This window comes from Grammomys surdaster, unplaced genomic scaffold (genome assembly GCF_004785775.1).
Source record: "Grammomys surdaster isolate TR1022 unplaced genomic scaffold, NIH_TR_1.0 126187, whole genome shotgun sequence".
NCBI lineage: Eukaryota > Metazoa > Chordata > Mammalia > Rodentia > Muridae > Grammomys > Grammomys surdaster.
The window spans coordinates 1,382,780-1,409,873 of NW_021620993.1; the positions used below are offsets into that span (position 1 = coordinate 1,382,780).

The 27,094-nt window shown below is 48.2% G+C and overlaps 1 protein-coding gene across 1 annotated transcript in view; it reads left to right on the top strand.

Moving 5' to 3' along the window:
- Window positions 1-25,450, top strand: part of Wdr1 (WD repeat domain 1) — a 35,472-nt gene extending 10,022 nt beyond the window's left edge. The window contains exons 3-15 of the mRNA XM_028758220.1: window positions 282-372; window positions 4,896-5,043; window positions 6,073-6,253; window positions 10,739-10,816; window positions 11,039-11,119; window positions 11,377-11,610; window positions 14,350-14,437; window positions 16,287-16,443; window positions 17,818-17,905; window positions 20,199-20,309; window positions 21,108-21,281; window positions 21,548-21,692; window positions 24,330-25,450. Of these exons, the coding sequence (XP_028614053.1) occupies window positions 282-372; window positions 4,896-5,043; window positions 6,073-6,253; window positions 10,739-10,816; window positions 11,039-11,119; window positions 11,377-11,610; window positions 14,350-14,437; window positions 16,287-16,443; window positions 17,818-17,905; window positions 20,199-20,309; window positions 21,108-21,281; window positions 21,548-21,692; window positions 24,330-24,436 (1,683 nt within the window). The 3' untranslated portion in view covers window positions 24,437-25,450. The remainder of the gene's footprint in view (window positions 1-281; window positions 373-4,895; window positions 5,044-6,072; window positions 6,254-10,738; window positions 10,817-11,038; window positions 11,120-11,376; window positions 11,611-14,349; window positions 14,438-16,286; window positions 16,444-17,817; window positions 17,906-20,198; window positions 20,310-21,107; window positions 21,282-21,547; window positions 21,693-24,329) is intronic.
- The last annotated feature ends 1,644 nt before the right edge of the window (window positions 25,451-27,094 follow it).

The following is a 27,094-nucleotide window of genomic DNA, read 5'->3' on the forward strand; positions in this document are numbered from 1 at the left end:
TGTGTGTGTGTGTGTGTGTGTGTGTGTGTGTGTGTGTGTGTGTGTGTTTATTGAGGGAAGTATAAAAAAGCTGGCAAAAAGTTACCTCAGGTTCTGTTACCCTAAGAGGCCAAGTAAGTATCACTAGATGGCCAGGTAGGTAGGTATTTTAGGACTTTGGCAATGATAGTCTGATGTTAACCCTGTGTGCCCTTGTCCTGGTCTTGAGTTGGGGAGCTAGCCGTAGTTGGTGCCTATATATTCCATTGCTTCTATTCAGCCTCTATGTTTCTCCCCTACAGAACCCTGCTATTGTTGACATCTACACAGAACATGCCCATCAGGTGGTCGTAGCCAAGTATGCACCCAGCGGATTCTACATCGCTTCTGGAGGTAACTTTGAGTACCATGCCTGAACACGTGTGGCCCTGATGGCACCTGCTTGACTTGGGAATTGGGTGGGGGCCTGGTTAAGGGTGTGGAGAACAACACTGAGTTAAAGTGGCAGGAGAGCATAAAACTCTGAAGTGCCCATTACAGACCTAGAATGGACACTTTGTAGTTTGCAGTGTTGCAGTGCTCTAGCTTGTTCTGTGTGTTCTGTGAGGCCCCTGCTAACCTGGCCTGGGCATGTGGTGGCTATTTTGTGTCAATCTACTGGCTGCTCCTTTCCAGCCAGCTTTGCAACCAGTGTTGGCATTGTTTGTGAGAGCTGGCCTTTATGCCCTCCAGCCTGGGCCTCTGTGTGGCTCAGTAGGGGCACTGTGGCAGATGGGACAGGCAGTTATTTGCATTTGTGGTGGTTTGCACTCTTAGCTCTTAGAAGTAGAATTTTACTGTTTACAGATGAGAAGCAGAAGCAGAGAAGGTAGGGTGACTATGTACCTTGTATCTCATTCATTTATTCACTCTAATCATTCATTCTGCTTTTCATTCAGATATCCAGTAAACAATTAATAGCCTGCTTGCTTATCTTTGTTTGTAGTACAGGGAGGGAACTGTGAAAGAGCAATGGCTGGGACTGAGAGCCCAGACACTTAGCCAGAACAGGGACGACCAGGATTTTTAGATGCTGTGGCCATCTTTATCTGCACTGCCCTCACTCCCTCAGGCAGTGTGTCTATAAGATGGCAGGCTATAGGTCTGGGGGGGGGACCCCAGCCTGCCCCTTACTGGTTATACAGTCAGCCTGGTAATATACATCCTTGTACCTTTAGTTCTTTCTGTGAACTGGGGCTGTAGAAACCCCTCATGGGTTGAGGATCCAAAGGTGATGTGTATTTGGTACTTAGCACAAGGTCTGCTAGGGGTGATCATGGCAGCTATCAGTGAAGCAAGGATACACTTAAGAGAGAAAGGGCCCTGCAGAAGCAGGACAGCAGGTATACTACTACCATTATAGTGAAGGGCTGGGCTGGGCTGGGCTGGGCTGGGCTGGGCTGGAGTCCAACACACCCTAGGTACTTTATCAGGTTTGTGTTTAGATATTTTGATTCTGTAAAACTAACTCAGATCCCATCCATGATTTGTTGTAACCTCGTCGTTTTGGGGGGTTTTTTTTTTGTTGTTGTTTTTGTTTTTCTGGTTTGGTTTGGTTGGGTTTTTTTTTTGTGTGTGTGTGTGGGGGGGTTGATTTTGTTTTGTTTTGCCTCTGGCCCTGCTTGCCAGCAAAATGTCTCTTCATTTAAGCCCCAGGATTTGGCTGGAATGCCTTTTAAAATTATGTTTAACACTGAGCTGAGTGCTCTCAGAAATCTGTTAAGAGAAGAGGGTTGCTGGTGAGGGCAGCCACTCAGCTTGGCATAGCTCCTGCTTTGCCATCCCCATCTGAGAGCCTGTGGACCTAGAGCTGACCTCACTGTTCCCATGGGGCTGTTGGACAAGACAGAAATCCAATGGCCTTCTGATTGAATGGAGAATCTATGGATTCGACAAAGGACAGTCCATGAAGGGGACATTGGTATGGTTTTGATGTTCTCTTAACGCCCTGGTTTACTTTCAGAATTCAAGAAGCTGGTGGGGGGGAATCATATTTCCACATTTCCAGTGTACTTTGAGAGCAGAGTGATTGTTAAGGGGAACAGTGGGACATTTGCTGTGCACATTACAGGCCCTGGGCTAAAAATAGTGTTTTGTGTTTGAAGTAAGGGAGGGGATGGGGAAGCATAGGAAAAGCTGTGCTGGCATGGTAGGTCAGCTGCTAACTCGTGTGCCCAAAAGGGTTGGCTCCTAGTACCCTGAAGCCTGCATCTCCCTCCTAGCAGGGCCCCTTGTTTCTTTGAAATCTACAGATGCTGTCAGTCCAGCTGTTCAGCAGCTGCTGGAGGATGGATACTTCTGGAAGGATACTAACAACATGAGGGGTCTGTCCCTGGAGCCCCAGCCTCTGGGAAGGCCCTCTGATCACAGGAGACATTCTTTTCTTCACTCTAGACAGTGATTTCCAGACAGCCCTCAGGATGTAGGAGAGGCCCCAAGTCAGGGTGCCTGATTTGGCCTAATGCCCAGGACAGGCTTCCTAAAGGGAACCTTGAGATGAAGACTGGAAGGTGCACCACAGGGCAGAGAGTTCCATGGTCGGGGTCTCCTTGAGTATGAATAAAAGTCACTCTGCTCAAGCTTTTCTCCTCCCTCTTCAAGCCCCATGGCATTTGACTAGGTCTGTGTGCTCCCTACGCCACATGTGTCAGGTCGAGGGATGATGCAGACTCAGAAGAATGGCTGTTCCATTGGCTCTGTTCTCAGTCCAAGTGTGGACATGCTTTTGCCTAGAAGCCCATCCCTAATGTCACACTGCACTCACTGGGCAGTTTTCCTAGTGCTGTACAAACCAACAGATTTGAAAATGGTTCTCAATTATTTGGTTTCTTTGGGTAACTACTCTGTCTTGAGCACCTAGTGTGGGATGTGCCCCCCCCCAACTTGTGTTTGACTATCGGGGGTCTATCCTGATAAGTTGAGGCCTTGGTATTAATCTCCAGGTTCCTTCTATCTCCTGTTTCAACTGCTTCTGAAAAGAGTGAAGTGAGGCTTGAGGAAGAGGCTGCTGGTCCTCTTTGGTGGCAAAGGCTGCATATAAATGGCTGGATACCAGTTGAGGGATGGAGGGGAGAATTACATGAGGAGTAGCAGCCGGTCCATCAACCCAGGGGTAGAAAGCTGCGTCCTGCACAGCCTCAAAGGGAGAGACACCATTCATCCTGTCCTTATTGTCTTGCCTAGGGGACAGTGTGGGCCCTGTTAGGGAGGAACCTAGTCATCTGTGCTTGAGTTAGCGTACATGTATACATAGGTATGTCTCTGTCATTTTTATTCATGAGTACATGTACATATATGTGTGTATGTATGTATAGAATGCCTATGTATATGTAGACTGCTTCTGAATATTTGGGGTAGGGGTGTGCACAGTGCCTTTGCTTGTTGGTTCAATGACTAACTAGGTGTCCATTTTTTTTCTGGAACATGCCTCAACACTGCTGTCTACTTGGATGGCATCCACAGATGACTGGGGGGAGGGGCTTTCTGGCATACCACCACCTAACTTGTAACCTGCTTCTGGGAATTGATGTCCCTCCTACATGTTCCCCAGCTGGAGATGGTATAGCTACAGCATTTCAAGTCTGGTGAATCTCCTGGTTCTAGACCAGCGCTTCTCAACCTCAGGGTCAAACCTTTCACAGAGGTCACCTAAGACCATTGGAAAACACAGATATTTACATTTCCATTCATAACAGTAGCAAAATTATAGTTATGAAGTAGCAACAAAATAATGTTATGGTTGGGGGTCAGCACAGCATGAGGAACTGTATGTATTAAAGGGTTGCAGCATTAGGAAGGCTGAGAACCGCCTCTCTAGACAATGGCCCTGTGTTTGCATGTAGTCGGGGTCTCTAAAGTGCAGGGCCTTAGTGCATGGTTCACTTACCACAAGGACTGGCTGCACCAGAGGACTAGCCTGAGACTTTACACATGTGACCTTTTTTTGACCTCATAGCAACCCCATGAGATGGCCCTGTAGATAATGCTTTTACAAAGGGGTCATAAATGAGATCCTGATGAGGTCCAAGAAGCTCTAACCCTGCAGCGACAGATTTTGTACAAGACCTGGCTGCTAGCTGCTGTCCTTGCTGCCTATCACCTCTGCTTAGCGCAAAAAGTGATGCTGTTTTCAGCTGCTACTCAGGGCTCACTAAAGTGGTCTGGTATCCTCAGGAAAAGCTACAACCCTGCTTGCCGCCATGTGAGCTTTGTAAGCCTGTAGATTTAGGTAAAGCACTCCCACTTCTATGGCACAGGCACCGTGCTAATTTGGGAAGAGGTGGGTGGACCCTAAGTATTTCTTTACAATCTGTTGGCAGCGTTCCAGTGGGAACAACTCGCACCACAGTCTGTGTTCTTTCTTTGTACCGCCTACCTCCTCAGTCTCACAGAAGCGGCTTACTCCGCCCCAGCTCTTACACATGGGGAGGAGGGGCAGATGTGCAGGAGAATGAGACTGTAGATCTGCCTTGGGGAGCAAGGCTTACGGAGTGCAAGTGGCCAGAGGCAACCACAGTGTCACATGGTATGCTCAGCTGCACCTGTACTTGACAGGAGAGGCAGGCACTTGAACATTGTCATACTTCAGAAATGGAGGGTTCAGTCCAAGAGTTAGGGATGCTCTGCAAATCATACAGGGAACTGCTTCTTGGTGTGCTGGGGTTTGGCCATCCTTGGGCTTTTTCTGCTTCCTATACAAGGTTTGCTGGCCAGCTGGAACACTGGGGACTGTGACAGCTATGTGGAGGCATATTAACTCTTGATTTAAGAATGGCTGAATGTTGAACCTGGACCAAAAGAAATAGAGCTGGTGCTGAGGGTGCTGTTTCCCTGACTAGTGGTGACATGTTCACTTCCACCCATGTCCTGTCTTGCAGATATCTCTGGGAAGCTAAGGATCTGGGATACCACACAGAAGGAACACATTCTAAAGTATGAATACCAGCCTTTCGCTGGGAAGATCAAGGACATTGCCTGGACTGAAGACAGTAAGAGGATCGCCGTGGTCGGGGAAGGAAGGGAGAAGTGAGTTGTTCACCTTAGCCCCTCCCTGCTCCTACCCCCGTACTCATTCTCTGGCTTGCCTCTTCGTAGAAGGAGGCTGCAGTAAGGTCTGTATCTCCTTGGACAAGTGTGCCTCCACTCCTGAGCATGTCAGCCCTCCTTTCCCAGTAGTGTGACTAGTTGGAGCCACTGACCCCCTTTACAGTCAGTCTGTCATTTATAAGGGGAGATTTCACATCACAGTAGGGTTGTCACCAAGGCAGAGTATCACATCTGCCCACACACTAGTGACTTAAGCCCTTTACCTTCTAGAACTCTGGATTCCAGTTGTTGTACCTATATCCTAGGCAGCAAGAAAGTGCCAGGTGGTAGATGTTTTACTTTATTGGAGGACTCTTAAGCAGTTACACATAAGCAGTCAAAGCTTCAGGAAGGGCAGGGCCTGAAGGTGGTGGTGGTGGTGGTTGTTGTTGTGTATTTGTTTTCCTAGATGGGCCTATATCCTCAGTTTCTCTGTCATTCACTTCTGTGCAAAGAGGTGAATAGATACTGTTGCAGAGGTAGCTGCCCCAGTGGGGCTAGTGATTAATAGGGTGAGAACTATAGCCCAGGTTTTCTTATTAGTAGCAAGTAGTAGCTACAGCAGTATGTTGTCATGGGTTCCATCACAGAGTGGGCCAGCTCCTTTCCACTAGGAGGTAGCAACTTACCTATTACCTGGTCTTCTCAAAGAAAGTTAGAAAGTGATGAGGCCAGAAAGATGTTCCCAGTGTTGCTTCCTATAGCACCATCCACGTGGGAGGTGCTGACACTGGGCCCTGCACATGTAGACATCTGGCCCCTTTCCCATATTGGCTCCATCTCTTCTGAGACAACCTTTGGATATAGAGCTTAAAAGGCCCAAATGAGTCCTTCAGACTTACATTCCTAGAGCATCCTGAGGTAGGCGTATAACATCCTCCACTAGCCTGTGCTCTAGCAACTCTGATGTGGTCCTTCTGGGACTGATTTTTCCCCCTTATTTCTCTCTCTTTGACCCTGATTGGAAAGGTTTGGAGCTGTCTTCTTATGGGACACTGGCTCTTCTGTGGGTGAGATCACAGGACACAACAAAGTCATCAACAGTGTGGACATCAAGCAGAGCAGACCCTACCGACTAGCAACAGGGAGTGATGATAACTGTGCTGCGTTCTTCGAGGGCCCCCCATTCAAGTTCAAGTTTACAATTGGTGTAAGTGAGCTTTCTTTTTTTACGGTGGTACTTGGGTGAGCTTTGTGGTTTGTACGTGAGACTGTGGGGCCTGGGTAGAAGTGATTCGATGCGGATGTATGTAATGTAATGTAGCAGCCGCCGCCAGCCAAAGGGTGTTATGTCCCGGGATAATGTGAGTATGTTATGACAGTATGAAAGGTATGAGGGTATGAATCTATTATGAAAGTATGAGGGGAGTGAAAAGCCAGTGGATTGGGCTCTGTTGAACTGAGCCACCAAGTTAGCAAAAGGTTTGCCTCCAGGACATCTAGGTTGGCCCATAGGGTACCTCCCTGCAGAGGCTGTAGGAGCAAAGATGCCTCAGAGTGGAATCTGATTGGAGGAACCAAGTGCTCAGCCTAGTCTCAAAGGAGCATTGCTTGCGGTCTCTGCTCTGCAGTTGTCCCTGGCTTGGCCAAGTAATAGGCTCCTTCACCTCCTGTTCCCATGATGGGCTGCTGATCTATGGGCCTTGTCTGAGGGACAGCTGGGAGTGCTCATGATTTGTCCTTGCTGCTCTAGTGCTCAGGCTGTACTCTTGAGTGAGAGCAAGTGATGAGGGCTCTGTGACGTGGGCAGCCCTTGCAGCTCTCTGTCTGCCCTGACTTTCCCAGTGACTTTTCCACATACCATGAACAAAGCAGCCAGTACTAGTTCTGGTAATAGAGGATGGAGTGACTGTTTAATCAGAAAGGATATGTCTTCTGTCCTTGGAGGTAGTTGAGTTTGGGGCTTCTCCAAGGTCTTCAGACTAATCCATCAGGAATGTTGTGATTCCAATGTCCATACCTCATTGGGGATTAAATGAGATATCCTTAAAGTGGCTTGCTGAGGAGGACTGTTAATTTTAGTATTTTAGTAAGAAGTTATAAATAGCAGGCATAGCATCCCTGGCAGGAGTAAAGGCAGGACTCTTATAGTAGGCAGTTTCCATAAACAGTCTTGGCTTAGGGGTACAGATGACTATCTAGGGATTTCCTCTTTGTAGTGTTTGATCCCTGGGAAGCTAAGTGAGGCCTGTGTGTTCAGCAGGTTTGCTGATCCAAGCCCTTCTTAGCCTCCCGTAGCTCTCATCCTGGTCTGCTGCAGCAGCTCCCATTGGTCGGTAGTGACGGCATGGCTCTTGTGGGAGCTTAGTTGAGACATGTGGCTCAGGGTTGGTTTTCTTAAGCAGGAGTGGATGCCCCTTGGGCTGTGGGTTGAGGACTGCCAAGCCAGCCAATCTCTGGGTTCTGATCTTGGGGGAGGGAAGACAGTGAGGTTTCTGTAGTAACCAGAGGTTGTCCTGCCATTTTTTAATGGTGCTGTCTGCCTTCCCTGGGCCTCCCACACACACTGTTTGGACTCTTGGTCTGAGCTGTTTGTGGACGGGATTCCCTTTCCTGTAGCAGGAGTGATCATTTCTCTTGCTCATGTGAATTAGACTTGGGCAGAAAGAGCACAGAGCAGCTGAAGAGCATTTACTGAAGCTATGGGGTCAGAGTTCATTGCTGGAAAGGAACCCGTGCCTGCACTCTACCACTTTTTGTATGGGATCACTGGGAACCCAATCAGCACATCTCCTTTTCCTTTCCTGGTATACAGTCATACAGTCCCAGCTGTCCCTGTTCCTAGGGGTGGGCACCACCATCTATGCTGAAGTCCTTGGAGCCTGGGTAAAGGCCTGGAAGAGGCAGAAAGGGTTAGGTAGAACCTGGCACAGAACTAATTGGTTCTGTTACCTTCCAGCTCGGTGTGCCTCTATACTCTCTCAGACTAGGAGACCTCCCCTCCAGAGCTCATAGCTATAGGGAGGGTTCATTTTTCACCTACAGATATTCCTACAGGCCCAGCTGACATAAGGGAGAGAGGACTCATTGACAAGGTACTAAAGCCTTGGGATCTGTAACTGAGTGTATGTCTGGCTTTGGCCTACTGGCCAGCAGGAATGAAGCTGCAGTTGTAGGGCTGGACAGTGGGCTGTCTGCCCTGATATGGGCTCCTTCCTGCTGTCTTCCTCCTGGCTGTGAGTGAGGTAGGCCAGGAAGACTCCGATTTGCCCCCAGCTAAAGACAGGTGTACTGACAGATGGGGAACAACAGAAAACATATGGCAGCTGAGGTGTCTGTTAAATAGGGGCTGAGCATCCACATGTAGGTTTTGATGTTGAAAGCTAGAGGTATAGACATTCTGAAGAATTCATTGAGCTCTTCCTAGTGAAAGGCTTTAAAAATTAAAAATGTGAGGGTCATAGGTCATAGTCCAGGGTCATAGGAGAGAGTGTGGGATGAGATAGGGATGAAGGAGTGAGTGGGGCCGTCTCCTTGTTGTTGGCTATCCCTGTCATTACCTAATGGGCCCATGAACAAAGAAAGTGTCCATGGTGACAGAGATGAAGGTTATGCAAGGGACTGACAACATAGACTTCTCCTCACCAAGGCTGACCTGGCTACAGCGCCTGATGAGTGCCAGATCTGCCAACTACAGAGACAAATACTGAGCCCCAATATGGCACCATTCCCCATGGTGACCAGCCAGATAAGGCAGGTTGACTACACTGGACCACTTCTTTGTAAAACGAGCAACACTGCCCATATTGGAGTAGGTACTTTTTCTAGTTGTGGATTTGCCTTCCCTGCACGTAATGCTTCTGGCAGACCTGATGGTACTTGAGGTGTAAGTGAGCATCCCAAAGAACATAGGGATGCTCTTTGGAGCCTTTGGCAGGGCCCTATAAGTGAATCACAGAGGAGACCTTTGGGATTTTGGGGCAGGGCTCTGACATTATCTGTAGACAATTTTTCTCCCTTTGGGAGACCAGTAGGAATTGAGGAGAACTCCTTAACCCAGATGTTAAGCATGTCCATGATAGAGCTAAGCAATCAGTAGCCCAAGAGTACCTGAATTCCCGTCAGTAGAGTGGATTAGAATGTCTACTTGAAGCTTGGTTTTTTGATAGTGAAGAAGGTAAGGATGGGAAAAGGAAGAAATGGGGGAGGGATCTTGGAGAACTCACTGTCACAGCCTATACCCAGGTTTATTGAGTGTTGGCTACAAGTGGCTAAGAGTAGTTCCAGGGGAAGGGGAATGACTTCACACAGGCAAATTGGAGACTGAACCTGTGAAATTAAGTGGCCTCTCTGGATGGTTGGGCCAGGGACCAGAAGTCTTGTTTGGCTCAGCAGATGGCAGGGTTTAGGTAGCCATGTGAGGTGGTTGAACCTCTAGACTCAATGAGACTTTCCAAACCTCTCCCTCTACACTGCAGGGCCCTCCCTATGGGAAATGTTATTCTTAACTCTCGTTTTCTTTGACTAATGGGCTGCTGTTGGCTATTCCCTGCCACACGGGGTCTATTTCAGGATCAGACAAGTCTCTTGTCCATGTTCACTTTAGTGCCTGGCTGAGTTACAGGAAGGAATGATGAGCTAAGGCTCTAAATGGGTTCATGTAAGCTCTGTTACCCCATTTATTCTCTGCTGTCCAGCCTTCGCTTGTCTCTTAGACCTTTGTGATCTCCAGGGCACATAACCTTACCCCAGCCAGACTGTATCTTTTACAAGAATGGCCCTCATAGGTAGTGGCTTTGGAGCTTGGTCACAGGCCTTATTTGAGGACCTGGAGCCTGCGAGTTGCTTCCAGTCTTGCCTCCAAGGATCATCCTACATCTGGCCATCCAAGTACTAGATGTTTCTGTGTCTGATCCCAGGGGACCAGTGACAGGGAGTTTGTTAGAGGCTGGAATTGAGTACTTGCTGCCTGTTTTGCTCTAATGTTTCTTTCATGGCATGTTCCTTTCACACAGTGATGAGCCTTTACTTGCCTCTTAGACCCCCAGTCCACCCTCTCTTCGAATGGACACTTTGGCTCCTGAATTCTAGAGTGCTCTGATACTCTGTCCAAATAGAGGGATACAGAAGTGAGCTGACACCTGTGGCTCCTCTGCTTTCTTTCTATGGAACAGGCAGAGTAGGGAGACTCCATAACTAGAGCAGGGACCTTTGGTGACCTCACTGGCTCCCAAGACTGAGTACTGCCCTGGCCTGCCTTAGGCCTTGCCCTTAAACTCTTACCTCAGATTAAAAGTCACAGCCACTGTTTGATTTCTGTTAAAGGCATTTGTTCTTCAGCAAACATCCCCAGAGCTAAATTGACCTAACAGGAGGTACCTCATGCCTGTCTCAGAGCCTAACAATCTAGGAAATAAGAATTCTGGGGCCTCAGAGGGAAGAGGATGCCTCAGAAGGCAGACTTGGCTGAAGAATGGCCTTCCAGACAGAGCAGTGACCAGACAGGAGCAGGAATGCTGAGCTAACTGCCATGATGGACTTGCCTGGGAGTTTCTCTGAGCTCTGAAATGTTCTGTGGACTGATGAATCTTACTGGTGTTCGGGAGGGTGGAGGTGGGAGGTGTGTGTTAGGTAGAGAGCAGGTAGAGAGCTTTTGTGAGCTTTGTCAAGATTGTGATAGCCCTCTCTTCCACAGGACCACAGCCGCTTTGTCAACTGTGTGCGATTCTCTCCTGATGGGAACAGATTTGCCACAGCTAGTGCTGATGGCCAGGTAAGAACTGGAGCAGACAAGGAGGCTATACATAGGCAGGTTCATGGCAGTGCTCCCCGTTCCCCACCTCCCAAGGTGGTACCAAAGCCCAGCAGACTTAGATCTCTCTCATTACATTTCAAAGAACGGTCAAGGTTCCAACTGGACAGCCACAGTTGCTGGGGAAATGGTGGCTAATAGCACACAATACCAGCTTCTACATAACCTGTTTGTTTTTTGAAGATTTTCATTTATGATGGGAAGACAGGAGAGAAAGTGTGTGCCCTTGGAGGAAGCAAGGCCCATGATGGAGGAATTTATGCCGTGAGTATGAATATGTTTCCCAAGCTGCTAATTTTACATTTGACCAGTTCTATGTTGATAGTCATCAAAGATTGTTTGAAGCCAGATGAGTATCGATATCAACAGCTAAGAGTTGAACCATGGCACAGAGTTTAAAAGGTCATAGTCAGGTGGTGGGAGCGGCCAGTGGCTGAGCAGGAACCCTGGGGGACTGGGCCCGTCCTACTACCTCCTTCGGTTCCAACCCTCTGACATGTGACACTGTTTTGTTGAAATAGATTAGTTGGAGTCCTGATAGCACCCATTTGCTATCTGCCTCTGGAGACAAAACCTCTAAGATTTGGGATGTCAATGTAAACTCTGTGGTCAGCACGTTTCCCATGGGCTCCAATGTTCTGGACCAGCAGCTGGGCTGCCTCTGGCAGAAGGACCACCTCCTCAGCATCTCCCTGTCTGGATATATCAACTACCTGGACAAGAACAACCCCAGCAAGCCCCTCCGGGTCATCAAGGTAAGCCTTATTCTAGACGTGGTGTGGATAGAAAACTCCATTGGTCTATTGTGAAAGGGAGGTACAGGGATGGCCAAGTAGAAGACCCATGTCAGGTTTCATTGGCCCTAGGAGTTTTGGCAGAAGTCTGCTTGGTAATTTGGGGCATTAGTAGCCTCCTGGAAGTACTGTGAGCAGTGCAGAGTTGGGTCTGGGGGCCGTGGGCCACTGTTCTCTGCTGCTGGAAGTCACTACTTCCTCAGTGACTTGGCCTTCTGTTAGGACTTGGACTGTACCTCACAACATTGTCAGTGTTAGGACAGGTTGTAGAGCACGGAGGGTGGGATGGGAGACCATCAGGGCAGGTGGGAAGAGTATGGGGGGGGGGTGGGAGTGAATGAATGACGGAGGTGTTCAAGCTGTGAGTTCAGCAGAGAGATGGCCTTGAATCTGGATCACAGTGTAGTTTGAAAGACCCTGGGGTTCACAGTGTAGAGGACAGGAGCAAATGAAGTTGGACAAGCTGCCAAGGCCCCAATGGAGACCCATAAAGCTACCCTTGACATACCATAGCGTGAAGTTCAAAACCATCCCTGGGGCTCACTCAAGCCAAGTGCTTCAGGCTATGTTGTGCTTCCCTAGCTCCATCTGCCCCTGCCACTTTGGCCTCTCAGGAGACCTTTAGCCAGGACAGCTCCCAGAATCACCTTTGCCATGTCTCTTGGCAGTTTCCAGGGTCCTTTAATGACTGAGCCATGACCATGACCAACAGAAAGTTGGGGAGGAAAGGATTTATTTGTCTTACACTTCCATATTGATGTTCATCATCAAAGGAAGTCAGGACAGCAACTCAAACAGGGCAGGAGGCAGAGGCCGTGGAGGGGTGCTGCTTACTCCTGGCTTAGTCTACTTTCTTCTAGAACCCAGGAGCACCAGCCTAGTGATAGTGCAGCCCACAGTGGGCTGGCCCTTCCTGATTAATCACTAAGAAATGCCCTCAGCCCAGTCTTACAGAGACATCTTCTTGATTGAGGTTCTCTCCTCTTAGATGACTTTAGCTTGTGTCAAGTTGACATAGAACTATCCAACACACAGGCTCCATACCTCAGCCCCCATCTTGGTTGTTGAGACTTTCCAGAGCTTTCATTTTAAGCTGCTCCAGTGAACCCTCGCAGCCTAGCCCTTCTCTCACTAGTGCAGCCTGCTATTCAGAGGGCTGAAACATACAGGGTAACATCCCATTCTGTAGGTGAGACTGCACAGAAGCAAGAGGCCTCTTGACCTCCCAGCACCAGGCATAGGCCCTGGGGATAGAACTGGGACCCCCTCTATTGTTGGGTCCCAGAGCATAGTTGTATGTGTGATGGACAACAAAACATGGCTGCCATTGCTGCTGGGGAGTTGTTTTGCAGCTACAGTTTTAATGGTGAGAAGTCAGGCAGACCTAGTCCTCTACCAGTACCTGTGCCCGGAAGAGCAGTTTCTAGTGGGCTGCCTCCTGAGCATCTGGGCCTGACAATTGCTGTGGGCTACCCCTTCTGCCAGACTCTATGAGTCTTGCTAGGCTAGCTCCTTGGCTAGGCCAGCTCTAGGGTTATCATTCTAGGGTTTAAGTTCTCAGAGAAACCTACATTTTAGCCTCTCTGCATAGCTGTATGGATCATGCTAGGTGGCAGCTGCCATGCTCAGGCTACAGAGAACACAAGCTGTTCTAGCGAACCGGACGTTTGAGATGGGAATGTAATTCTTAGTTGTCTTACCTGAGGACTTACATGGCCTTCTTACCTGGGAGATTTATAGCAAAGGGCTCACAACTGGTCTCAGTCAGGGTCTCTGGAGCTAGCCTCTGTGGTGTTTTCTCTAGTTTATGTTTCTCAAGCTTAAGGGTACATAAGAGTCACCCAAGAATACTAACTTTTTAAACACTTCCACTCAGAGGACTAGACATTGTAGTGAGGACTGAAACCTTAAATCACTCAAGCAAGGCTGTTGCCCTAGGCAAGGAGTCCCCCTGAAATCTTGCTAAGTGCAGGTTTTCATTCAGTAGCCCAGGCAGTATGCTCGGTGCCCTTGAGGCCCATGCTGGGTTGAACAGGGGACAACTTGGGCCCATGTCTTTTAAGAAGTTATTCAATGTGTTCTAACCAAGGATTGTCACTGTTTTCTGAGGGTAAATGCCATATTGTAGCAAAAAAGGAGACCCATGGAATCCCCGAGACAAGATGCAAGGAGAAAGTCCCAAGCATGAAGCAGACCTGACAGCCATCAAGGGTTCTGGAAAATAGTAGAGGCTGGTGGAGACCCAGGGAGAGGGTGAAATTAGAGGACAGTTGAGTGCTGTCTTAGCCAATTACAGAGAAGGCAAGAGGCCCCCTCTAGAAAGTCCTATGTACACAACAAAAATTAGTACCAAGGAGGGCCTGAGCACTGGACATCCACTGTCTAATTCTATCCTGGCTACCTCCCTACCTCCCTAGCTGTAAGAGACCCATGGGAAATAGCAGGGGCAGGGTTTCCCTCTGAGATGCCTTATGGCTTTGAATGTAGGCCTTGTTCTTAGCCCAGGTAGGTTTTAAGTATTGAGGGAAGCAGCATTTGGTGGTTTGTCAGATCAGCCTACTGGGTGATGGATGACTGATAGTGAGTGGCTCAGGACTTTCTTATGGACAGTGTGTCTGCTGAAGAACAAGCAGAGCTCAGCCTGTGAGTACATGTTACCTCAGTTCAACCCATCCCGTTGTCTCTCTCTCTTTTTCTCAGGGTCACAGTAAATCCATCCAGTGTCTGACAGTGCACAGAAACGGTGGCAAGTCCTATATCTATTCTGGGAGCCATGATGGACATATCAATATCCTTTGAATGAGAGGTTGGCGTAGGCACTGGCAAGAGAGAGAGAACTTTTCCATTCCCATGGTGCTGGAGGCCAGGCCAGCCAGATGGCTCTAGCCCCAGCTGCACTCACTAAGCAGTCTGACCTCTGGTCATCCGTCTGCACCTGGTGCCTTGACCTCTCCAGGCCTTGGGCCGAAGAAGGCCTTGGCCCTGCTTTCTGCTCAAACTAGCACAGTGCCTGTCTCGGCACTTGAGCTCCTTTGTCTGTAATGAAGGTGCATTGCTGTGTCAAGCTCTGTCACTGTCACACAGGCAATGAAGTCACTGAGTCTTAGGATTGGGATACAGACCCTTCAGCAGAGGCACTTTGTTTTAAATACAGGGAAACTGAGGCCCAGAGAGGCAAGATGCCTCTCCCAAAACCACATGGCTTGTTATCAACAGAGCTGGAGCCAGAACTCAGGAGGGAGTGGGTTCTCTGTGCCCCGAGTCTCCAGTCACTTACTAATTCCTAGGAGGTTTGTAACTATTAGAGGCATACCTGCTGTGCCTGTGCTGTTACTTGTTTTGTGTACCCACAGGGAAGCTGCCTCTGCTGATGACCTCTTCCTCACATGCTGCTGCCTTCCTGGAAGAGGCTGTCTCAGTAGCCTCACAGCATGTCTCCTAAACGTACTTTGTCTCAGCTTTTCACCAGACCCAGGAAGATCTGCTAGCCTAGAAAGGTTGGATAACCCACCCTCTACCACTAGGCAAGGAAAAGTGTCACAGCTGGTGACCAAGCAGTCCCTTGGGCCAGTCTGCCCTGTAGTTGAAACCAGGGCCATGAGCACCACCTGTGCCCCTTATGCACCTTTTACAATCACACTTGAACCTTTAGTGCCCATGTCTAGATTTCCATCCCTACAGCTCCTGTATACTGAGCCTCCATGGAAATGATGGTACGTCACTTGAAAGGAGAGTCTCTGTGGTTGTACACTTTAGCCACACCTTATCCCAGTGCACCTGAGGCTCAGCATCCACACACCACCCCTGTAAAGTCGGCTTCCTTATCCTCAGGGTGATACCCAGTAGCACCTAGGCAGTAGTTACTTAAGCACTGGGGCACAGCCAGCTTACCTGCAGGTAGTCTTAGCCCCAGTTACTGATGTAGGAAAGACAAAAGGAACATTTGGCTCATAGTCAGTGGGTAGCAACACATGAACTATCCTGTTCTCTGAATATGGTGCACTCTGGTCACTGCAGAAGCCCATCTCACAAAGGCTGCTCCAGGAGTAGTCAGTGATGCTAGTTAGAGCACACCACACAATCTGAGATTGTTGTAGTCAGAAGTATTTATCCTTGTTCTTGTCTCCAGAGAATTTACATAGAGCTATCTACCTTGGCAGTGAGATCCGAGTCTAACCCTTAATTCATTTGTTTCATGTGTACCCTACAGTTCAGAGGTTATATTACTATACAGTGTTTCGTGTGTGTCCGTGTTCTGACTGAACCTGCCACATGTCATAGCACTTCCTGGCCTCCCATGGCATTGTATCAGTACTCAGAAACTTTGGACTGTTACACATTAGGCATGTCAGCTGTCATGGCCATCATAGACAAGTCTTCCTATCCCAATACATTGGCTTTGCGTGCATTCTTAAAAGAAGGTTGCGCTATTTATTGCCTTGGTCCTTTGGCTAGTAGCCAGGCTGACCCACTGGCTCGCACTGCCTTAGCTCACAGAAATCCCAAGCTTGGCCATCCATGAGAATACCTCCTGTCCTTTCTGCAGTATCTTCAGCCTGTGTGAAGGGCAGCCATGGCTCCCTAGAGCCGTAGGCGCCACCATCCTGACATCTGGTTTCTCCTTAATCATACCCCACATTACTGGGATTCAGAGACAGGAGAGAATGACTCCTTCTCTGGAAAAGGCCACACAAATCAGGTGTCCAGGATGACTGTGGACGAGTCTGGGCAGTTGGTCAGCTGTAGCATGGACGACACAGTGCGGTACACCAACCTCACACTGAGGGACTACAGGTAAGTCCTGCCTGAGGAAGCCAGCCATGGGTCTAGAGAGGCTCAGAATGAGCCACGGGTACCTATAAAGGTTCCAGGTCAAGGGTGGTTCCCGCCTGCCCTCTGTTTGTTTTGTGTATCATTCATGTACTAAGCCCAGTGTGTTGAACAACAGGGCCCTGGTAACTAGGTTCACTGGTATAGACCCTGCCCCAAAGCACACTGCAGCCCCACAAGTCATTAGCTTGTCTGTTCTCCTTTGTATCTTTCTGCCAGTAGAGACAGTGACAGTGGAGCTTAGGTTGTTAAAAAAAAAAAAAGGCAAGTGACCAAGTCTCATGACATGCCAGGTGCTGAGTATGAGAGTCAACCTCCTGTTTGGGTGTAAGTGGGCATGTGACACTGAATCAGAAGCATCCATCTACCGTGTTGATAGTGAGAGCAGGCAAGAGAACTAGATGGGCTACTCCAAATTGTTTGCTTAATAGACTCACCAGCCTTTGCAAGACCTCTCCACTACACTGACAATCCCCCACCGCTACGCCCATCCATCATGTAGTCCTGATGACTCCAGTCATGGGCTTTCTTTACTCAAATCCTGCTAGGAATGTGTCTGGCCTGGAGAATGATGGGATCCTAAGGGACATCTTTATGAGCTCCTCACCCCAGACTTGGGCCTGGCTGGCAGCAGACCTGCCTGTGAGTCCTGTGTATTCTGACCAGTGGCCACTGGGCATCTGAGAATAAAAGCACCCCAGAACCCATGGCTCCCAGCTGTCTGCTTTCTATTACCTTGTGACATCACTTGTGAAAGTTGTCCAGTTTTCAGCCTGTAACTGCAAGGCTCAGGAGAACTTGGGTACTCTGGAGGCCAGCCATGGCTTAGCCTAGCTCTGTGGAAGCTTGCTAGTTAACGTTTTCAAGAAAGATGTGGCTATAAATTATTCTAGATGAGTTTTGATAACATTCATCTAATATAAGAGGGGACTGGGGTCTTAATTAATGGTTTTGGAGTTTCAGTTCCCCTCTTGGGAGGAGCAGCTATGACCCTCAGAAGGACCCTCAGTCCTGTATGTACCTAGAAAACTGCAGTCTTGAAATTTTCAGATGGGTGGGAGATAATATGGCTGCATTTAGCATAGGTGACAGCAAGAGGCTACCCAGCTCCTCTAACCCCTACGTCTTGCTGCCACCTTTTCCCCACTCTGCTCTCTCATGATAGAGACCTCAGTGCCCTCTTGTTGCCTCATAGTCTAGCAGGTTGCTCTTCAGGAGAGGTTATAGTAGGATTTCCTTCTCTACATAGCCAAGTGGTGCAGTTTCTGCCGTGTGTGTTATACTACACTGAGCTACTTGAATGTGGAAGTAACCTGTCCTCCCTTCCCCTCCCAACAGTGGACAAGGCGTTGTGAAACTGGATGTCCAACCAAAGTGTGTAGCTGTTGGCCCTGGGGGATATACCGTGGTCGTGTGCATTGGACAGGTATGGTTAGCTACATTTTGTCCAGGAGTAGTGGGATATGAGATGTAATAGTTTCTGGATTCCACCCATGTCCTGATTTCCTTTTTCTGATACTATGATATAACACAGACCAAAACTAACTTGGGGAGGAAAAGTTTATTTGGCTTTTAATCTACTTCATAGTTCATGATTGAGAACCAGCAAGGCAGGAACCCTTGAGCTGCTTACTGGTCTACTAAAGGCTTGTGCTCAGTTATCTTTCTCTTGTATCCCAGGACTGCCTGCCTAGGGACGGATAGTACCACCCACAATGAATTGGGCCCCCTGAGTCAATTAGCAGACAAGACAGTGCCCCACAGGCCAATCCAATTAAAGCAATTCTTCAGTTGAGGTTCCGTCTTCCAGGTGACTCTTCCAGTGTTTTGTGCTGCAGGCTCATTTGGCTGTGCCTGTGCCTTCTCAGAGTCACTATGCTGTTAGATAAAGTGCTCTTCCCTAAATTGAAGCACAGGAAAAGGGCAGAGCTGGGCTCTAAGCATCAGACCAAACTTGCAGGCCCATCTGTCCATAAGGGTCTGCAGCACACTCAGCTATGTTGTTTTGTCATTATTCTTAGCCCTTCCCTGGTAGAGCTGTGTGATTTAAATCGCTTCCTCACCCCCTCTGAGCTCTTGAGTTCTCCCTAACAGAAGTACAGGCTGGTCATGAAGATGTAGTTGTCCTACTCCTTGCACAGCTTAGCTGTTGAATGACACTGCCACATGAGGATGAGGTGAAGCCTAGGCCATGTTAGGTTCTAAGTCTCTGAAGTCCCTGCATACCTTTTCCCCTAGAGTGGCTAGAATGGAGCCCTCGGCTCACATCTGTGCCTGACCCACTTTGTGCAGAATTCTGCTTTACCATGTCATCATCTCTGCAAACCCAAGCATCCCATCATGTGGTCAGGGCCAGCAACTGACTAGTGGTTCCTGTTGGCATGAGTGAAAGACTCTGCTGAAGAAAGGGCCATTCAGGATCTCCCCACCCCTCCCTGAAAAGAGAGAGTGGATTCTGTGTCCCAGATAATCAGATGTTTCTGCCAGATAATTAGTACACTCAGTCTGGGCCAGCCACAGGGCACACAAATGAATGTTCTGCATGCAGTGCCCTGGGCAGAGCTGCTTCTCCATGGCAGAGCTGCCAGCCTTGTGTCAGCACCTGGCCCTGGTGGACAGTGCATGAGGATTTGGGGCCTTTTCTGTGGCAAGGACTCCGACAGACACCTTTTCCTGAGCCCCACTTACTTGAGTTAAGATCATTATGTCTGTGAGCGGACCCTGTCCTTGAGGCTGCTCTGAAGAGTTAGCCACAGTGGGTGAAAGCAGGGATTCAGACTACCTGCCATTCAGAAGGGAATGGCAAATTCCTCTACAGTATCCTAGCAGGTCAGGGCACCAGCTCCCAGATAGAAGGGTTTTCTCTGCATATGTGTACACCATGTTACCTGCTAGTTGTGAAGGACAAGCCAAGGTCTGTGTGTGACCTTGACTCCTAATCAGCAGGTAGCTTAGTCAAGCTCAGTCCACCACATTTCTCCAGAGCCCTGACAGACAGCACAGGGAAGTATCTTTTATTCAGGCAAACATGGCTGGCCCCAGCATGGCTGAGTGTGGTGTAGCCTTTTCCACACACAGTTTTCTGCCTTCATTTTAAAGCAGGGTAAGACGCACAGGTTGTCTCAGAGCAGTGTCATTTGCAGACCCCTTGTTGGACACACACACCCCCACCCCCACCCCCCACCCCTACCCCCCCACCCCCCCGTTAAGCTATTTTGCCTAGCCCCTCTTCCTCCATGCATCTGGGGTTGCTCTGTTGTTCCCTTAGGGCTGGCTTTACTGCTGACCTAAGGAGTAGAGAGAGACTTAGTTCTAGGTGCCCAGTAACCTTTGTCATGGATACCACACTGTCCCCTAGGCTGAACAGAAACCTGCACTACACAACATTAGCTGTTTCTTGTGATCTAGGATCTAGAGTCAGGATCCTCAGGTCAGGCTACTGCCCCTGATGGTTAAGAATCAAGTCCTTCCCTGGTTATTCCGCCCTCTGCCCTTCAGAGACCAGCACTTCACATGGTTCCATCACTGAACGTTTTCTCAAGTTCTGGCCAGCAACTAACATAGTCCTGATGGGGAGGAAGGTAATGCCTCTGTCAAAAGATTTGAGACTGACCCAGGGTGTGGCTTAGAGCCAAGAGCCACTAACCAGAACTCAATTTTCCTGCTGATGATCAGTGTCTCAAGGGTCTACTGATTTGACTACATCTTCCATGTCACAGATTGTCCTTCTGAAGGACCAGAAGAAGTGCTTCAGCATCGACAACCCTGGCTATGAGCCTGAGGTTGTTGCTGTGCACCCTGGTGGCAACACAGTGGCTGTTGGTGGCACGGTAAGGCCCTTCTCCTTTATCCAATGACTTTAGTATCTGATTTGGGGCTCAGAGAAGGCCAAGGTATTCAGTATATGGCAGAATCCCAAAGAAGTAGGCTCTAATGCTAATGAAAGAATGGACTTGCCAGCAAGAGCAAGCAAGCAAAGAGAGAAAGCTTCCTTCTCCCATGTCTTTTATATAGGTTGTCAGTAGAAGGTGTGGCCTGGATTAAAGGTACATGTTCCTAACTCAGAGATCCAGATTAAAAGCAAGTCTTCCCACTTCAAATGATTTAATTTAGGGGGTACCTCAGAGGAGTGCCTATCTGCTTGGCTTTTAGTTAAATGACAACCAAGGATAGCCATCACACAAGGCGACCTGGCACGTGGTGACAGGAAGCTTGTAGGAGACAGGTATAATGCACCTTGCCTGGAACAAGCGGTATCTCTAGAGGCTAGGAAGCTGTTTGTGCAGTTTTTTCCAGGTTGACCTTTTAGGGAACCATGAGCACTATCTTTGGAGCCCCCTTGGCAGCCAGATAACACACAGAATGAGACTAGGGAACCCTGGGGTCCAGTCATTTCTGCCCAGGAGAAGAAGCTGAGGAGAAACACTTAAAGGGGTATGTGGAGAGGAGTCGGCCATTTCTAAACACTTAAGGGGGTATGTGGAGAGGAGTCAGCCATTTCTTGGCAGCCAGAGCCCAGGGCACATACTGGTACCTACTGAGCCATGGCAGAGCACTTCTTTACCGAAACCCTGACTTTCTCCTATGTCGAGGCACATGACATTTATGCTTTCTGTCTCTGACTACAGGATGGCAATGTGCGTGTGTACTCCATCCTGGGTGCCACACTAAAGGATGAAGGCAAACTCCTAGAGGCCAAGGGGCCAGTGACAGACGTGGCCTACTCTCATGATGGTGCCTTCCTGGCTGTGTGTGATGCCAGCAAGGTGGTCACAGTCTTCAGTGTAGCTGATGGCTATTCGGTGAGTAGAGTGCAGACCCCTCCATCCTATACTAGAGGGCGTAGGGGAGTACTCTAGCCAGTACTCTTGGGCTTTGCCTTCCTCAGCCATGTCTTCATCTTCATGAGCAGCAGGCACCTGGTGGGGCTCTTGAGAGGATGCTGTGAGCTGAGGGTAGTGATCTGGTACTGGGGCTTCTCCCTGTTACTGCAAGGGCTGGCTAGGAGGACACATGGTGCTCTGGCTTTGGCTCTGATATTAATACCTCTGTTTTCTTTCTGTACTAGGAGAATAATGTTTTTTATGGACACCATGCAAAAATTGTGTGCCTGGCCTGGTCACCAGATAATGAACACTTTGCCTCTGGCGGCATGGACATGATGGTGTACGTGTGGACACTGAGTGACCCAGAGACCAAAGTCAAGATCCAAGGTAACTCCCACCCTTGGGCCTCAGCCTGTCTAAGACCTGGGCTCTGTGCGCTTCTCCAGAAATAGTACCCTGATCATGGTTTCTAGTGTCAGGTGACCCTGGGGTCTGTGCTTTAAGAAGTGACCTGATGGGACGTGGCTCCATTCTTCCCCCCAGCACACACCAGACACTCTGCTGACCTACAGAAGAATCCTGAGACATTCATTCCAGTAGGAATCCTTCATCTCTAAATGAAGGGGATACATGAGGAAAGGCTTTTGACATCTTTTCCTCTCCACCTCACTCCTGTGCCTTAACCCACAACCAAGTTATCTTATTCCCACCCTTGTGTTGTCAGTAGAAAGGTAATTGGATCCATGCTTTTCCAAGACAGATTTTTAAAAAAAAAAAAAATGATTATGCTGATTATCCAGCATCTTAGCACTGCTCCTGCTGATAGCTCCATGTTAGGGTCCACAGTCACATAAGACTGGTGGTCCTGAGTGAGACAGCCATGTTTATACTGTCCCTTGGTCTACCTGCTGCTCAGAAGATAACCTTTTGTGTTCACTGGAACAGGGATCCTAGCCTATGTTATCCCAAGACCACCTCCAACAGCTACAAGTCAGGGAGGCCCACTATCCTGGAAAGGCAGACTAGGAGAAGGAGCCCTGAAACAGCTTCCAGGAGCCATTTTGGTTTGTAAGGAAATCTAGAAAGTTCACAAATGAGGTGGATCAGGAAGGTAATGTGTCAGGGATAGTGGTGCATAGAACAGATGTAGCATCTGTCGCTGTGCTCACGGATTCCCAGATACAGGGTCCTTGCAGCTTGCCTTGCTGTGGAGAGAGTGCTGCACTTCTGAGGCCCAGGATGGCTTGACCTCCCTCCCGAAATACATCTTCCACATTTGAATGGGGCTGCTGAACCAACCTGGGAGCCACCTAGGTATCAAGAACAGGGTTCTTATAGCAGGACCCCGTTCCTGGAACTTAGAGGCCCCTTGGAACTTTGAGAAGTTGGGGTTGAATGAAGCATCTCATGGCTGGAGTCAAAAGCAATGCTGGTGAGATGGCAGTTGGAGTCCTGTCCTCCAGTGTGACTTCTGGGGGAGACACCAGACAGGTCCTCAATACATTTCTTGTCTATACCACGCCTCTTCCACTTTTTTTTGATATCTTATTTATTTACATTTCAAATGCCATCCCATTTCCCCTCCCTAGAAACCCCCTATCCCATCCCCCCTCCTCCTTTTTGCTTTTTTTACATGTAGGTATTAAGGTCAGTTCTAGGTTGAGGAACTAGCAATACAATAAATGCAAATAGTCAAGGAACAAGCAAGACAATAAACACAAATAGTCAATGAAAAAGCAAGGCAATAAACAAAATTCCGTGAACACTCCTGTGGTCACTGTTTCTAAGGGCTTATCAGGATGATCAAAATATCTGAGCCAACTTCCCTGTCCTAGCCCAAAGTCATTTTCATGTCTGAAGCCTACTTCCTTGTTCTAGCCTAAAATTTAGATTTTCTGCCTGAAATTACTTCTTTGTTCTAGCCTAATGTCAGATTTCTGCCTGAAGCCCACTTCCTTGTCGTTGGCCAATGTCAATTCCTGCCAAGCAGCCCATTTCTTTGTCTTTGGCCCATGTCAGATTCTTGCCAAGCAGCCCCAAAAACTCTCCACCTCTCCCCCTTTTTTATTTTATTAACAAGACTGAGCCTGTTTAGGTTGTTCTGACAAGAATGCCTTCCTTATCCATCGTGGAATATGCATTGTCAAAAGCAAGGCATTTTTGTCTTAGGTTGGTAAGACTGTGGAGAATCTTTCCAGTCCTTGGCTTGCCAGCCTGTTAATTTGATAACTCTGGGGATCCATTTTCAGGTTCAAGCCATGTACTTTGGCTGCTAACATGTTGATGTTGTTAAAGACAAGCTTTAACACGATGGGCAGGAAGAAAAGTATTCCCAAGACAAAAAGAGCTAGCATGATCAAGCTATATATGTCATTCTTGAAGCTTGACCAAAACAGAAATACTGACCTCAGGCCATGGGTAATTTTATCTGCAGTATCTGCCACATCACCTCTTCCACTTGCGGGCCATATGTGACACTAGTAACAGAACTTTCTCAAGACACCAAAGTCCAAAGAGTCAAGTCCTCTGTCAGAAATGGCATAGCAGCATTTGCATATAAAGTGTACCCATCGACACACTTCAAAGCATTGTTAGTTGACATGGCAGTGTACATGGCACACAAGCACTTGTCATGTTGTGGTATTTAGAACATAGCTGTCTTGTCTGTATAGAGCACAGCCAGAGCCATCGTCAAGCTGGCTGGTTTACCTGCTTGGTTGGTTCAGTCCTAAATGCAGCTCCTGTGGACCTGTGTGTTCTATCCTGTCTGACTGTTGATCTGTATGTGAAAAGGGATGCTTTTACCTAAGAGTTAAGACAGGACCCACTCGGTGTAGGTGATCAGAAGCCAGGAGGTACTGCTGGCTCACCTGCTCTCGCCTCTGTCCTCACAAACTTGTCCTTGTGAAAATGGAACTGCCACTGTGGTAGTTTGTGCTTCTGGCTTTGGCCCAGTGGCTCTCTCTTCTTAACTATAGGTAGAGGCAGAATGGGCCTGTTCTTCAAATTCCACTCTTTTCCCAGATGCTCACCGGCTGCACCATGTCAGTAGCCTGGCCTGGCTGGACGAACACACACTGGTCACCACCTCCCATGACGCCTCTGTGAAGGAGTGGACAATCACCTACTGAGGACACCGCTCACCCCATGGACCGAATCAGGGACTAGAGTTTAACTGCCTCAGAGCACCCTTCTCTTAACTATTTCTGTAACGCTCCCCTTCCTGCCTGCCCTGGGAGTGGGGAGGGCCTGCGAATACCCTCCTCTCCTCAGGGTGTCCATGTCTGTACGCGTCCTTCTGAGAGCTTTAGACAATAACAGTTTGCACACAAGAAATAAAGCAAGCACTTAAACAGCATGTGGAGCGTACCTAAAAACTTACAGCCCACCAGACCATGAGAGCGTGGAACATTCCAGAGGCAGCAGCCTCCAAAGCACAGACCCAAGCCCCTGTGGCTCTTGCAGCTTATCAGGAAGCTGGGTAGGGAGCAGGCCACGGCTCCCCTTTCCCATGCAGGATGCATTTGCACTGGAGAGGAGGAGCCGCTTTGCAGATGTCAGCATTCTGTGTAGAGCAGGTCTGTTCCTCGGTGTAAGTCATATTACATGGCTGCCTCCCTGGAGCCATCCCCAGATCCCATGGGGACATGTGAACCTGGATCTCATTGTCAGATTTTGTGCTTGATTTTTAAGAATGGAATCATGGGAATTTTCTTTTCTTTTCTTTTCTTTTTTTTTTTTTTTTTTTTTGATGTATCTTGACTGTTGTCTGTCATGTTCCTGGCCTGGCGCACTGACAGTACCGTGTCCAGACAAGTAGAGCCCTTGTTACCCAGACTGAGGTGTCCTGGTCACGTGATTACCATGCTTCAATGTTTCCTTGTCTCTTCCCAACTCTGGCCCCAAGAGCAGAGATTAAGGACAAGATGATGTTACTGTAATTTGTCATGTTTTTACCTTTTTTTCTTTTTCAGTGCAGAAATTAAAGTAAGTATAAAGCACCGTGATTGGTAGTTTCTTTGCGTGTGTCGGAATCACTGGTAAATGTTGGCTGAGAACAATCCCTCCCCTTGCACTTGTGAAAACACTTTGAACGCTTTAAGAGATTAGACAGAAATAATTAAATATCTTTTCTCTTGATTGTGGATCACTGGCTCTGTGTGGCGGTGCGTGTGGGAGGATTGGGGGTTGGGGGACACCCACCAGCCAACTTCTCTGGTGGGGTCTCTGTGAACCCGCATTGTGGCCATCACATGGAAGGACAGCCCAAGAGAAACCAAGACTCTTAGTCCTGCTCCCCTCCCTGCTTCCAGACAACACATGGCCTGGCCCACTCACTTTCTTAGAGCCCGGGTTCATTTGTAACTGAGCATTGGATCTGATGCTGTCCAAATCCCATCTCACCCTCCTGCCAGGAACTGGGTCTAGGTGTTTGAGAAAACTTCTCATGCAGCCAGAACAACTCAAAGCACTGTTCTCGGGTACAGGTTTTTAGTCTCCATAAAAACTTCTCTCTGGTTCTTGGTGTTGATTCTGTCATGCATGTGTAAAAGGATGGCAGAAGTCAAGAAGATTAAATTACACCATATGAAATGCAAACCACAGAACAAGGTCAGAAACATGTTTGACGTTAAGACCAGATGCTTTCGTGTCAAGGAGTCAGTGGGTGAATGAAAGCAAGCAGCACCTAAGGGAGAGTAGCCTGTCTTGTCTTTACACTATGTTGAGTTAGAGAGACATCAGAGCTGACAATGGAAACTATTTGCTCCAGAGTAGAAGACTCCCTAGGATAATTCAATGAAAAGGGTTTTTTTTGTTTTTTGTTTTTATTTTAAAAAAAACATTTTATTTATGTGTGAGTATAAGTATTTCATATGCAGAAGCCAGAAGGTTTGAGTGAGGGCCTCTTTCCTGAACTTGGAGCTCATGTTCTCAGCTAGACTGCAAGCCAGCAAGCCCCAGCAAACGTGCCTGACTCCCCTGGAGCTGGAGGCATAGGCATAAAGAGAACACATGGCTTGTTCTGTGAATGCTAGGACCTCAGTTCCCATCCTCATGAATATGCAGTAAGTGCTCTTAACCACCGAGGCATCTCTGCAGTCCCCAAGTTTGTTCCTAAGGAAGAAACTGTGAAAGTAGTGGCATTTGACTGTATTCGTAATTCTCTCAAATCCAAGTTGGCAGGAGACAGCTGTACCAGACCAGGACACACTTTGATGTGCTTGCTGCCTGGCAGGTTTTTTTCTTTAATTTTTTTTTTTTCATAAAAATAGTACAGTTTTTAAACTACAAGAATAGAAACCACATTGTGGATAATACGCATCAAGTGACCCCATTGCAAGCGCTACCATCTAACTCTGAGGCATGAGAGTCTGGCTTCCATTTCTTTGGAGACTTAAAAAAAAACAAAATGGTCTACACCTATGATCTTTGCCGTTTCAACAAGAAAGATCTGTATATGCTGTCAAGGGAGCACAGATTGTCATGGTGAAAGCCCCATTTGTCATTACTGGTGGCCACACATGCAAGAACCCAGTTGCAGTCACTGATTTCTTGGATGAGGCTGTCACAGTAGTGGATGGGACCTGCCCTCTTCTTCTTAGGACCAGGATGATAGTTCTGTGCCAGTCAGCTGTATTTGGGGTATAGGTATAGCTTTGGCTTCCTAAAACAGCAAAGATCTCAGGAGAAAACACACACACACACACACCCTTAGGCTACTCAGAATCAATCTCTCTCTCTCTCTCTCTCTCTCTCTCTCTCTCTCTCTCTCTCTCTCTCTCTCTCTC